The sequence below is a fragment of the Nymphalis io genome, chromosome 2 (assembly GCF_905147045.1).
Source record: "Nymphalis io chromosome 2, ilAglIoxx1.1, whole genome shotgun sequence".
NCBI classification, from domain to species: Eukaryota; Metazoa; Arthropoda; class Insecta; order Lepidoptera; family Nymphalidae; genus Nymphalis; species Nymphalis io.
The window spans coordinates 8,169,349-8,184,537 of NC_065889.1; the positions used below are offsets into that span (position 1 = coordinate 8,169,349).

The 15,189-nt window shown below is 29.9% G+C and overlaps 1 protein-coding gene across 3 annotated transcripts in view; it reads right to left on the reverse strand.

The window, feature by feature from the left end:
• LOC126778456 (filamin-A) overlaps window positions 1–15,189 on the reverse strand; it is a 96,747-nt gene that overhangs the window by 22,720 nt on the left and 58,838 nt on the right. For all 3 annotated transcript variants that reach the window (XM_050502031.1, XM_050502022.1, XM_050502039.1), the window contains 2 exons: window positions 5,407–5,546; window positions 1,321–1,446 (listed from right to left, as the gene is read on the reverse strand). In XM_050502031.1, the coding sequence (XP_050357988.1) occupies window positions 1,321–1,446; window positions 5,407–5,546 (266 nt within the window). The remainder of the gene's footprint in view (window positions 1–1,320; window positions 1,447–5,406; window positions 5,547–15,189) is intronic.

The following is a 15,189-nucleotide window of genomic DNA, read 5'->3' on the forward strand; positions in this document are numbered from 1 at the left end:
TTATAAGAAGTTACAAAATCAGAGGAACAAGAGTTAAAGAACTGTTAAAAATTATAAGCGATTTTTAATTTACAAATACCTAATATAATATTATTTCTCTTTTTTTTTGTTTATGTGTACCTACCTTCATGTAAACATTTGTTTTTGTAATGAATGTATTTTTCATTATTCGGGTCCTTTTTTTAACTGTAAATATTCTGGTCTATAGAAGTGTTGACAATAATTGTAAAAACAAAGATTCTATTCGACAGTAAAAATCAGTATTCCACACTACATACCAATAGTACCCACCACGTGTGAAATGAATGAAAAGTGAATAACTAAATAACCGTTGGAGTTTGTGAAAATTATAATACGCGTACGTATTACAATTTTTTTTTTAAATTCATGTATGGATAAGCGGTTCCTCTTACAGATCTGAACGTTGATAGATAAGTAAGGCTATTATTATCTTCAATGCGTTTCTATGTAAATACGACCGTGCTCCGAATTTATGATTCTCTTTCGGATTCTACCTACATTGTAATCGATGGTAAATTTAGTTCATTGATTACACATATATTATATTCCATAATCAATATATGCTTAAAAGCGATTCCACTGACTTTTATCACGAGATCTCCGAAACTATAGATCCGATTGACTTTAAATTTGACATGGTTACCATGACGACGTAGACGCTCACTAAGAATTTTACGCAAATTCTAGCTATATTTATTATTTTGTAGGTACGAAGTTGGGAAGGGCAGCTAGGAAATATTTAGTTTATACAACGTTGTCATTGTCATTTTCGAATTTTATTTCGAATTATGTATTTTTATAGAAGAGGCACTTCTGGTATAGTCAGAAACTGACAAGGTTTTTGTTTCGTCTCTTGAAAGCTACCAGTTAACTATAGATGTACTTTCATTATGGGTTCAAGCACCATTAAGTTTTTATGACTTTATTTTGTGTTCGTAATTCATTTCGCGTTTGGCAGTGAAGGAATACGTCGTGAGGAATACTTCATGGTCGGATAAAATTGTGGTTGAATGGTAGAATATGCTCAAAATCTTCTTTCAAAGATGAGGTTGAAAGTGATTTTGTTTATTTGTTACGCTTTCAATTCTTAATTACTAAACCGATCAACATGAAACCTTTCAAACACGGTATCACTGATATTATTTAGACACTTAGTATGAACTAGAGTTTGTATTCTTAAAATATTTAAATCGTATATTTTGAGAGAGACGTGACGTGTATTTATATTAAGCTCGCATTATATTATACTTTAAATAATTGTGTACTTTTTTAGAAATGTGCATATTTATAGTTACTTACATCTATTAAATGTGTGCCGACTTCCTCAGGCGTGAACTCGATACGGTATACTCCAGGTCGATCCACCACGTCTAACACGCGTGCTGTCACAGGGCGACGCGACGGCGCTGTCACTGTGACACCGACCTACAGAAAGAGGGAAATAAAATATACTTTATACATTATATATAAACCCATTTTATCACGAAATATGAAAAGGATTATTATTTAACGCTTTAATTTAAATATATTTAAGAGGTCACCACTTCTCCTACACAAGATATATAGTTCATAAATGTTTAATTTCGAAAACCATCGAAACTGTTATAATATGTCCCTGGGCCAGTAATTACACTGGCTAACACTCTAGAGCAAAATAAAGTATTGCTGTTCAGTGCTGATTGGGAGGTATCCGGGATTACACAAAGTCACAGTAATACTAATGATTTTGTATAATAACTTATTGAAAAAGCATTGCATAGCATTGATATAATGAGGTGCAGTTTTTTTTCTAAATTAAGTTTGTGAACTATGTATATCTTAAAAAAATACAAAGTGTTCGTATTTCTTTGTCCAAATAATCACTTTAGCAAAGCACTCAATATCTATTTAACTTTTAATCTAACACGAAATAGCATACGAAAACTAGTCCGTTGAACAAGTATTTTCATTTTTATTAATAAAAGAGCTTTTTGCCCTAAATAACTTTCAAATGAATAAAGCTTTTGCAGTTTTTAAAACGAATTTTTCATTTTTCAATATTGTCGAAGCCCGATTCGATTGAAAATTGTTCAAGTTTGGCGAGTAAATTATTTTTTTTAAAGATTATATTATTAATATAGAAGTATTTAAAATTCATGAATACTACTTGATAGATAGGTTTTATGTCCAAAGATTTAATGTAATTCATATATTAACGATCAGCGATTAAATTTATTATAAAATATCACTGTCGAGCACAATAATTAGTACTCGATACTAAAACTGGCTTAAAGCACTTTTCAATTAATTCAATTGAATGCATAGTCTATGGGTAGAATAATTAAGAGGTATGTAAAGATAAATTAATGCATAAGTGTTAGAATAAATTTGATATTCTACTACTAAACAGCAATACTTACGTATTGCTGCGTTCCAGTTTGAAGGATAAGTAATCCAGTGTTACTATAAGCACAAGGGACGTAACATATTCGTTCCCAAGGTTGGTGGCGCATTGGCGTTGTAAGGAATGGTTAATATTTCTTACATCGCTAGTGTCTATGGGCGGTGGTGACCACTTAACATCAGTTGGCCAATTTGCCCGTCCGCCTAGTTTTTACATAGAATATATATATATATATATATATATATATATATATATATATATATATATATATATATATATAGGTGTATAAGCTTTTGTTAATTGTGCAAGTCAAAGCGATTTTTACGTATTTTAATTCAAAGAAAATGTTTGATAAATACATTACGATTAGAAATTCTTGAAATCCGGCTCCTTTTGGAATTTATCCGGCTGAATACAAGTGAGCAACAATAATTGGTACGACCCTAAATTTTCTACGTACAAAGAATTGTCAACGTTTTGTGAAGCTGACTAGAACCGACGGTTGTTTTTGTTAATTTAACGTTATTCCACGGCACGTCATCCACGGCAGTCAATATAAAAAAAAATACTTAAAATAATAAGGAAATCTTTAATACTAATAGTTTTAAATAATAATAATAGTATGATGTAAGAATTTAAAAAACGGAGCGACAGAAAAAAAGTTTAATCTCAAAAATTTATACGTTGTGTCTGTGAAGATACAAATAATAATAATAAAAAATAACACGTTTTTTTATTAAATTAAAATTTAATTTAAAATTTCTCTATATAACATAACAATTGTATATACATATAATACTCGTAAGACCATATAGGATATTCGTGTTTCACATCCACTCGAAATGTCATTTATCATGTTTGTATATTACAATACTCGAGAGCTATCCAACGCGCTATTATGATACTTCCTGTATTTATTTCATTTTCACTAAATAAATGAAAACTATTTTTCATATACATTTATGTATTGCGTATTTATATAACGTAAATATTAATATAACCTGCATTCACATAGCTTAGATTCAAATTTAGTACACTGCGTTTCGTATTAAAATAGGTCATAAAAAGTCTTTCAAAGCTGCACTCTAAATAACGGCAGACAGTATATTTCCGAGTAGAGATCAAAAGCTTTTGATGCTAATACGGCGGTGCTATAATAAAAAGATTTTTGTTCTAATAACATAACGCTGCGTGCGTATAAGATGACATATAATCCTAAAAGGTTCACTGTAGCGCTAATAAATCTAAAATTGTCACCACTCTTGCAAAATGCCAACGCTTTCACATTGAGTGAAGATAAATCATGCATCCATGGTTCCACTTTTTTATGACACAACTAAGTACGTGCCTACTTAGTTATACGGCTATTTGGTTTCCATATAACGGTAGTACCTACGTCCTACAAGCAATATGCTTATGAGTGCTCTACAAGTCTGGATTTCGTTTAAAGAGTTGTACTTACCCGCTTTTTATTTGCTACACAAAACGGACGCTTAACAGATGTTTCTGGCGCGCTTGCTGTTCGTATTTACACACTTGAACGTATGTATAAACAATTATGCACGGTTGATTTGTTTCGAAAGTGGAACATGGTATTCAGAGTGAGGTAATATTTTTAAATAAACCGTGTAAAACCTACTTAGTTCATATCTTTAAATCAAGATTGCAATTTCTCCGTAGATATACATTTCTGACCGACTTCTAAACAAGGATTTTTATATACGGATTGTATACGGTTGAAACGATTTCGATGATTTAATCTTTATTCTATTAGGATAGGTCCCCAGGTGATCTTATAGATTTTTCTTTGACGTACATTGTTTACTTTGCAATTTGGTCCAGTACTTTCGGATATATAATTACGACGTACGAGTTAGATGTTTAAAAAAAAAGAAGTTCGTTGCTAACTAACATCGGATCCCTTTTGTTAGGTTGACACTAATTGTTTTAAATAATACTAAACCTTTTGAAAATTCACATAATATGTACTGAATAGATATATAGTAATATTACAAGATATATTAATAAAAATACATCTAAAAATAAAACGTGACGCCTTCAGCAAGATGTATAGCATGATATAAGCATATGAGCAAATATTTGCATGTGCGAAGTACAGGCGAATCAATCATTCTGATTGTTTTCTAAGTAATTTACTTGGTTATAAATTACAATGATGTTTTATTTTGGTAGAACAGCATACACTTGCCAATAAATAAACTTAACTTTATTAGATAAATGAAATAGCTATAATAATACTGCATTTGATGTTACGGATAAAACGTTTTACATAATCGACATTAATATGATATCCTTTTGATCGATTTCGGCCTCGGTGGCTATTCTCAAGGAAGCCTAGCTAATTGCGAGGGATATATTATAGTGCACAAGTCTGTGCGCAAGCATAGGTGCACACACTATTTCCTCTTTCTCATAATACAATAGGACGACAAATCCGACACGATCTGAAAGAGTTCAGGTGCAGGATCATCAGCTTTACGTGCAGGCGGGAGCTCACACACTTCCAACTTCAAGACTCAAGGCTGCTACTGAGAATTTTTCGAGAAAGAATCCCAATCATTTTTTATCGGCCCGACCCGGGGTCGAACCTCGGGATCTGCGGCCTTATATTTAGGCACTACCTTAATACATAAACTAGTGGATCATGCACGGAAAATTAAAAAAAATATCAATTCAAATTTTTTTATTTCAAGTTCTTGTGTGTACTACAAAAACGTTGGAAAACCTTTTAATGAAATCACAATTGAGTTATTTTTTACTATTAAGTACATATTCCGCTATTTTTGAACTCGGTTCTATTATTTATTAATTTTTATATATTATTTTGTATAAGGAATTACTCTACGCTCTGCTACGCTCGAGTAATTGATAAAACATCAGCCACCGTATGCTTTATCTTCTATATAAATAAAGAATATAATAAGATTTTTATATTTGGTCACTATGAAACCAACCTAAGCAAGAAATTAATAACTACCTACCTCGTTTTTATTGAACGTAGGAGCGCCAGGGGAAGTCGAAATTTCAAACACGGCCGGCACTCGCGCAGGTATCAGCCTCGTGGGCTCTCCTCCGCCACCGCCCGCCGGCCCTGCCATCACTTCTACCTTCCACGGAGAACCTGAAAATAACAAATTATTTTAAAATAATTATAATGTTATTTCTTTATATTATATTGATACATAAGAAGAATTATGTATTAAGAAAATATTTCGATTTTCATGCTTTAGAAGATAAATAATGATTAATATGTACACAATTATTTTATTGTAATTTCGTACAATCACCAATATATTATGTAATATGTATTTAAGCGTAAAATTTAATCATTTAATAATAATATTATTGACAATATAATTTAAATTTTAAATATATTGTTGTATAATTTAAATTTTATATATACAAAATTTAAAATCACGGTTAAAACACGAAGCAGTTATCAATGTCGTCCATACAAATTATTATTTAGTTTGTCTGGACGTGTTTCAGAGAATAAAAAAAACAAATAAAAAACCTAGTTATAACGATGAGAAATAGAAACGATGTGAATGTATGCTATGTAGGTATGTATGTATGTGTGTGTCTTTAGTAAACAGTAAACAAGCGATACTTAATAAAATATTTTGCTGTTTTCAAAAACTACTCGAAGCGTAAATGATGGCAGTTTCACTAAATCGTTTTCGAGTAATCGTGATAATTAACTAAAATATAATTGTACAAGAATAATCACCCGCTAAATAGACAACAAAACAAAATAAGGAGGCGATCAATCATTTCGTCAAATTGTTTCTAGTTTGTCGGCCGAGTGAGGAAATGACTTTATGCAAATAAATGTTTCACAGATTGCTTACTTTATTCTGAAATGTCTTGAATATTGACTTTTATTTTAACGACTTCTTATTTTTAAATATTTTAAATTACATATGTATATATTTAATTTAATTTATTATGAAATATGTATCGACCTATAAAATAAACAACGTTAATCGTACTGGATATATATTATGTATATATTAAAATTGTAATGAAAAGATTGAAAGTATCGAATTTACAAAAAACCGTGTCATAAATATTAATCCGAAGTTTAAAAAAAAAACAAAACACAGGCTACGTTAGTATACGTTGATATATCAAAGACTCTCAATCGAAACACGTCGGGGAGTGGTTTGCGATGTAATTTACGTTTTTCAAACCCCTGCCCCGATTCGCTCTCCACCGTTGAAATACCGACGAAAACTCGAACTAATTAACGATAAAAAACATTAAGGTTTCAAGTTTCAGCGCCAATTATAATTTGCCTTTTACAATGATAACCGGCTAGAATTATCCCAAGCTGTCGGACTAATAAAGTATAAAAATTGAGTACCTTTACGTATCTTTTAATTTTATTTTTATTCCTAATAAATAATCTAAAAAGTAATAACAGTCCGTTAGTGTCCCATAGCTGGGCTAATTCCATCACGCAGCCCCGCTGATTGGTGGATACAATTGTGGCAGATTTTCATCCGCTACATGCAAGTTTCCTTACAATGTTATTTTCACTGCCAATCACAAGATCAAAATTCAGTGATCCTTGGCCGGGTTAAGATTTTTTATTATTCTCATAAAAGTTAAATTCACTTACATCAAGTAAGTGAATTTAACAGCATATTATATTTAAATGAACATATATTTAACTTACATTATAAGCGAGCGTAAAAAAGACTACTTCTAAGTTACAAACATTGCAAAATAAATATCATAGGGTTTCCCGCATCCTTCTGTTTCAGATTCAGATATTGCTGAAATGGATTATCAATCCATTTCAGCTTCTTATATATAAATAATCTATACGTAGTTAATCCCACTCTTGTCATTAACAAAATTAGAACAATCAACAGTCTTCGTTCTTATCCTTTAATGTATCAAACATTAACTAAATACTTTTCACCTAAAAAAGAAACGAGTTATATAGTGTGTGATAGATCGCCTTTAGAATTAAAATGTAGACAACGTAAAACCAATTGAATGAAAATTGAAATGTTAGTCAGAAAGACTTTTTCAAAACTCTATTATGAAGATTGACTTATTTTTATTTAAAAACGATATAAAAGAACAAGGACCACGCAACAATTAGATCTCATACACTATATTAAAATATTGAATTGGAATGTTCTAATAATACTACATACTAATAATTATCTGCACTTTTGTTCTCTATGCGTTCCTAAGCCATTTGATTTTGATGAAATTGTGGTGCGTACTCTCGCGAAGGTTCTGCCCCAATAAAACATGTTTTTTTGTATGTTCGTCTTGTAATATTTAAAACCGTTCATGTAGATTATTATTCTATCCTTTAAAGCCAGTACGGATAGCTAATGATATATATATATATATATATATATATATATATATATATATATATATATATATATATATATAATTAAATGAACGCTTGTAAAAATAATCAAATAAAAAAAAAAATAAAAAAAAAAACAAAATAATATAATAGTATATATACAGCCGAAAGTAGGATATTATATCGTGATCCTTTAAAAATGTCTTTATGTTACGGTCAAATTACAACATAATTTTATATATAATAACATTAAAATAAAATATATAAACAAAAAGAAAGTATTGTAACGAATTTAATTGACCCACAATCATTTTAAAAAATAGTTCTTTTATTATTTCATATTTTTTTATAAGAATAGATACAGATAGAACAAAATTAAAAATAGCTGCTGTATATTTCGTGAAATGGTAGCAAGAACGCTCGCAGCATTTCGACATTGAATTCCAATTCCGATTTTCTGGACGAAAAATTAACCAGCCCTCCTGTCGTCAGTGGAGGCAAAGAGGAGAGGCATCAATGTGGGGAGAATATGTTTTTACTATTGTACTTTTTATTATTAATTGTTATGTACGTAAGATATTAAATTTTGAGAGATTGGAATTGGTTTGGGTAGAACCTTAGCGGATTAATATTATATACATATACTCTAACATGACTAATAATTTTATAAAGATGAGAAATGAACAACTTGGTACGTTTCTTTAATTTTACGTGAAAAAGGATCTCATATATAATATACAAATAAGGGGGTTCACCACGCGTACTATTATACGGTTGCACATTTGGCAGAATTTCACCTTTTATTTTATAGATTAAAAGCACAAACTAAGAACATTAAATCCCAGCAGTGCTTGCCCGGGGTAGAACGTGCTCGCATCCGACGTTTTATTGAAACGTTATACCTTGTTACGTGATCACCCAAGCTAGTGATCAATGGCTATCTTTAAATATTATTATAACAAAATACCTTACTCGAAAATATAAAACGAATGTCCGTGTTTCGTAAATGAAATATGTATCGGTTGAACAATAAATTGCACCAGGTGATGCCTAAACCAGTTCGAGCTTCTTCCGTTACGTCCCTGCTCGCTTAGTAACGGTACACGTTATTGAATGCACCATCGGGACTAATTAGTGGTCTAAAACAAAGTATAATGACGCTCTTTCAGAATTTGAAATTCACTATTTAAATCTTACCCTCGACAAATTCGACACTATTTTTAGTTTTGACTATGTTATCAGAGTCGGATTTTTTTTATCAAGTCTGCATCAGCAAATATTTGTCTTTAATAGATAAGTTAAATGTAATAAAAAAAAAGAAAACTTTTGATATTATTTTGTTCGAAATTTAAAATAAATGACATAGTCGATTTTAATATTCGATCCGTAGAAATAATGACTATTCTGAAGAAACCCCTTTTCTATCTTAATTATTTCATAATATCTTGTGACTTTGAATTCGATATTAAAACATGGCTTATTTCACAGGCAATCACCTTGATTTCTATTTAGTTGAATCATTTAAACATTAGCTGTGAAAAATAAGTTTAGTTTTTATTGTTCCCATTCACAAGCTTAATTTTAAATTGGTCTGAAACAATCGTCATCTGTTATTTAGTTTCATTTTTTCCTCATTTTTTCGAAAAATTGGGGTTTTACTTAATTGCTGTAATTTTGTGTCAGTTGATTAAGATTTTAAATTGTCCGACATGAAAGTTAAAATGTTTTTTTCTATTCACAGCACTTATTTAAAGATATTTGTGTTTATCGCAATGTTATAATATAATATTATTTACATTTTGTGAAACAAAATATCGATTATAAAGAAATAATATAATCCTTTTGAGTCTCTTTCACCGATCCTACACAAGTCTGAGGTATTATTTTGAGAATTGGGAATTTCGGTGGTATATTTTAACAATCAATAATGCTTTTATTACATATTGAATAAATATATTGTATTTGACTACCATAATGTTAAAAAAAATGAAAAAAAAGGAGACTGTAAGTGGTCCGCAGCTGGACTTAGCCTTATTTGGATATACGGCACGGTACTCACGGCCGAGCACGAAGAAATTATAAACACACATACAATAAACTGATTAAAATTTAAAGGCACGTTTGCCTGGATTCGAAACCGCAGTATTTGGTTAAGAATTGCGCGTAGCTAATGGGATCAGATCATTCATATCATAATAAAGGATTTAATATTATTATTTCATTATTATTTGTAAAGGATGAAATTGGGAAAATGTAATGTTAAAATAAATTGTTTTTTTTTTATTTATAAAATTTTCATATTATATATGTAGATATATGTTATATTATAAAAAAATATAAAACCGAACCTGCGAAAGGCACTATAAAAATGATGTTCATAAAATTAAGTTACAATGCGGGAAATTCAATTAATTAAGGGCAGAAAACTTTACAAAGGTTTTATTTTATTTATTCGCGACAACTACGTCCTGTCCGTAATATCCATATGTACCTTTACCGTGACCGTCGCGTCGCTCGCATGAGGTCACGATAAATAACGGCAAATTCTAGTAGCCATGGCTGAACCTGTCATTGGATATCTCTCTCGTAAGCCAGTTTTTTTTAACGAAACTTCTTAGGCAGCAATTCGATATAATCTGTAACTGGACGAGAATTGAAAGTAAAATTTTAAAGACGCGTCACGCTTGGGCACATTTCGTAACATGAGAGAGAAGATATAACGTAGAGAGAAAGAGAGCTAACGTAAAACACAAATTTATAAATTTGATTATTTTTTAAAATAAAAATTGCAAAATATTTTAGTCATTGGATCGAAATTAAATGAAATTTATTTTGTTATGCAATAAGTGTTAAGAAAAGTTTCTATGTATATTTAAGTATACATAAAGAATTTTAAATTGGTTTAATTTCGAAGGTGACCTTACAAAAGTATCTCAATTATTTTATACTACTGCGTTTGAAATAATAAATAGAATGTTATTATTAATTTAGTCTTATATTTTCGATAAAAGTTATTAAGAAACTATGTCGCTAATAATAAATAAGTGAACCCGAGACTGTTATTTTTAACTTTTTTTAATAAATTGCATTTATTTTTGTAAGTGGGATTTTAAATAGACTTTTTTGTAATTATTGAAGAGGCTTGTTTGAACGTTATCATTTTAATGTCGAAGCCATAAAAAACATACCTTAAAAATAAACAGCTAAATAAATAAAACAAATGAATAAAAGGTAAAATGCATAGTAGCTTCTAGTAGGAACTTCGAACCACATCAATATTCAATAGTGTAATGTAATTTACTTAAAATTTCGAAATAAATTAAATAAAAATATGTCTAAACTATGTTTTATGCTTATGTCTAAACTATGCTTTATGCTTTTATATAAAATTTAACTTGTTTATTAATGAGTTTAACTTGTCTATAATTGAGAAATATGGCATAAACTTACGAGAATCCCATACTTCCGATTGATTTGAATTTCGAACGAATTCGACGCATCGATAACGAATATGATATTGTATTTCGAATTTGAATAACGAATGTGATTGGTAAAATACCCCCGAATTTCATTTCATACAGTCAAATCTAGAAAAAAAAGATTTATGTTCTTCACGTTTATTGTCATAAATATTGATCTTATCTTATCATATTCTTATATTTTATATTATTATATAATAATGTTTCCTACAAAAGTTGTAGGCCACAAGATGATATATTTTTTTGTTCAATAGATTTTTTTGTGTACAATGCTTGGTGTGGTATAATTGAAGGAGCCACACGCATTTTAAAACATTATTCTACAATGTAACCCCGTAAGCGTGTTTCCTTTGTTGGTGCTACTAAATAAATAAATATTTTATTAAGCATTTCCGATTCTATGAAGTTCTTTCATCTCTTTCTCAATATATACATACGCATACATACGTATGCTTTTTCTCGTCTTAAAGTTGTTTATGACTTAGCTGTAAATAACATTTCCAGAAATCAAGGAAAAATATAATCCAAAGCGTTTGAACTTAATAATGGGATAAGGGATTGACATGAAATACATATAATCTGACATATATATGTATATAAAGTATAATTATATCATTGAGTTTTTTTCACACAAATTACTCACACATTAATACACATATTTACCTAATGAAGTCAAGTCAGTCAGGTCAGAGTCAAGACACATACTATGGTATTATTAGGTCAAAAATATGTTTTAATAATTAAGGGAAATATTTATGTCACTTTTTTTAATGTAACTACAGCTTAGGTACCGTATTTACAGTGTAATTACAGGCACAAGGGATATAACATCTTAGTTCCCAAGGTTGGTGGCGCATTGGCTATGTAAGCGATGGTTGACATTTCTTACAATGCCATTGTCTAAGGGCGTTTGGTGACCACTTATCATCAGGTGGCCCATATGCTCGTCCGCCTTCCTATTCTATAAAAAATTTACTGTAAGTCACCTCTGAAAAAATGCTCAATACTATCTTTAATTCTAATTTAAATAAAATTACCAACTACTTAATGTTAAGATATGGAAGCGGGATGTTCGAAATAATTGATTCTAAATGAAAATATATCAATTATTAACCAAACTTAATACATCTCAACAAAGGTTCTCGTACCTCTATAGAGGATACTGTTCGATTAGTATATTTTGTTTATTTTCACAGTATCTTCTATCTTATTTAGAGTGACGCTTCAGATATAAAAAAAATTTTACTCTTTCTTCAAAATGCCATTATAATGCTATTAGTGTCATTTAGGGGTTAAAGACTTCTTTTCTAAATTTAACAAAGTACGAATATTGACTGTAGTGTCAGAATATATTTATAACAATATCACGATAGCCACAAAAATCGTTTTTCATAGAAGCGGTGACAAACATTGTATAACATCAAAAAGTAAATATAAACACGTAACAGTAAGTTTTCGACTTCGCAAAGTCATACATCCTTCCTGGGGCAGAGTATTCGGTTCTATAATAAAATCTCGTAGATCATTTTACATTTACCGAGATAAATATTTAAAGCTCTTACTAAAAATATTAATAAATCAGATTTAATAATCAAAATGCCGAGATGGCCCAGTGGTAAGAACGCGTGAATCTTAACCGATGGTCGTTGGCTTAAACCCGGGCAAGCACCAGTGAATTTTCATGTGCTTAATTTTTGATTATAATTCATCTTGTGCTTGACGGGGAAATAAACATCGTGAGGAAACCTGCATGTGTCTAATTTCACTGAAATTCTGCCACAAGTGTATTCCACCAACCACAAAGCAGTTTCCATTGGAGCAGCGTGGTGGAATAAGCTCCAAAACCTTCTCCTCAAAAAAAGAGAGGAGGCCTTAGCCCAGCAGTGGGACATTCACAGGCTGTTACAATAAAAAATCAGATATATTATTTTGTATGTGTATAGTCAAAAAAAAAGTGCTTGGAGTTAGTATTCTTTTGATTTTCGTTTTTTTAGTTGATTGACTGAATTAGTAAGTAATGTATAATTGTTATGATTAATAAAAAACTAATACATTTCTTCTGAATATGATTCTTAAAATCAATTAATATGACAAATAAATATAATTTTACTCGAAACATTATTATTATACATTTCTGTCATGATAGCTAATTGATTTTTCTTCTTTTACTTTGACTTACCTACTCTAAAAATAACTAGAAATAAACAAGTAAATTATTCATAATAACTGCTATTAATAGCATAAAGATATCAAATAATCATTGAAATCGATATCAAGGGCTCCACAGATACAATATTGTTTCGCGTAAAGCGTATATGCTGGACGCTATTTTTTTTCTAATCTTCAATTATTTCCAAACTTTATTAAAAATTGTTTAATATTTTATCAATCAATTTCTAATATAGACACACAGTTTTACAATTAAATTATTAAGATATTTCATAAAGTAATATCAATTACATTGGTATTTTAATCTATACGGATGTATATGTGTGAATAAGCGAGTTGTTGCCAGATGTATCTACCTCTCTAGATAATTGCATGCGTTCAGCTGGTTGACCTTCAAATGGGAAACTGCGTTGGACGTTCAATGATGAACTGTTAAGGAATGCGCGGAACCCTTTGCAGAAGATATTTAATGGGTAAAATAATTTCGAAATGAAACTATAAAACAGATTTCAATATTCATTATTAAAAAACAACGTTCAATACAAGATGATTTATCAAACTTTTAAACTACTGAATTGATTTTAATAATACCTTCACCATTAGAAAGCTACTTTATCCAGAAGTAACATAGGCTATATTCTGTTACAGTAATAATAAGATTTCAGTATGTATATACTATGCACTCTTATAGTCACTAACAGAATTCCACGCGGGTGAAGCCGTGAACCACTACATATACATAACGTTAAAGATTTGAATGATATGATCTAAAGATGAATGAGAATAGCAATGCGCATGAAATTTGTACGTATGCTTGAATTGTTATTGCGTAAGATACATAGATATCTCATACACGTTACAATAAAGAAACATTATACTTACTCAAAATTAAGTTAACCTTGAAATGTACTCCCAATGGGGCTAGTACTCTTAGTTGTCATTGAAATGTACTCCCATCTGGGCTAAGGTATTTTCACTTGGATTTAACATTTATTATATTTAGTCGAGCTTTTGTAATTTTATTTGAAGGTCGCTCGAACTATTATTCATTATGTGTTTGTAATATTTATTTCACAGTCGTTTTACAATAGTTGCTTATTACCATATCTAACGGCTTCCTTTGTCTCAATCCGGATATTATTATTGTTTTAATAGATATGCTTATATTGCTTAATGAAACAAGGACTTTATTTTAATTTATACCTTTCATTATTTCATTTATGTTTTTACTGATCGCATTTCATTGCGTGTCGATATCGTGTAGTGTCGAATAACGTTTTTATTCTATGCGAGTATTCGGCTGAATTCTTGAAAAAAGAAAATGATCGCTAGGAAAATTGGGCTGATAATAATTAATTCAATTTGATCCGGAACATTTTGAAAGGCTTTATTTTAAGTTGACCTGTAGGTAGTTTTATTTAATAATGTAATATTATGACAAACCGATAACAATATAATAGCTAAATACAGAGATAAAATGTTCAAAAACATTATAAATACCTTTGAATTAATAATTAAGAAAAAAGATATAAAAACTATCTATAAATATGAATTAATTTACCGTAAAAGCAATAGCTAGCTATTAAAAGTTGAAGCCAACTGATATCAAGCAATGCTCTTAATTTTTCACTTTTTATATTTGCGTAAAAACATTTAAATGTTCTCTTAGTACCAAATAAAAAACTCGATCGATCCATATCGACAAGATTAACCTAAAGTGAAATATGTTATTTGTGAAGGGACAAGGGAATATTCGGTATTGATAGCCGGAGGGTTAT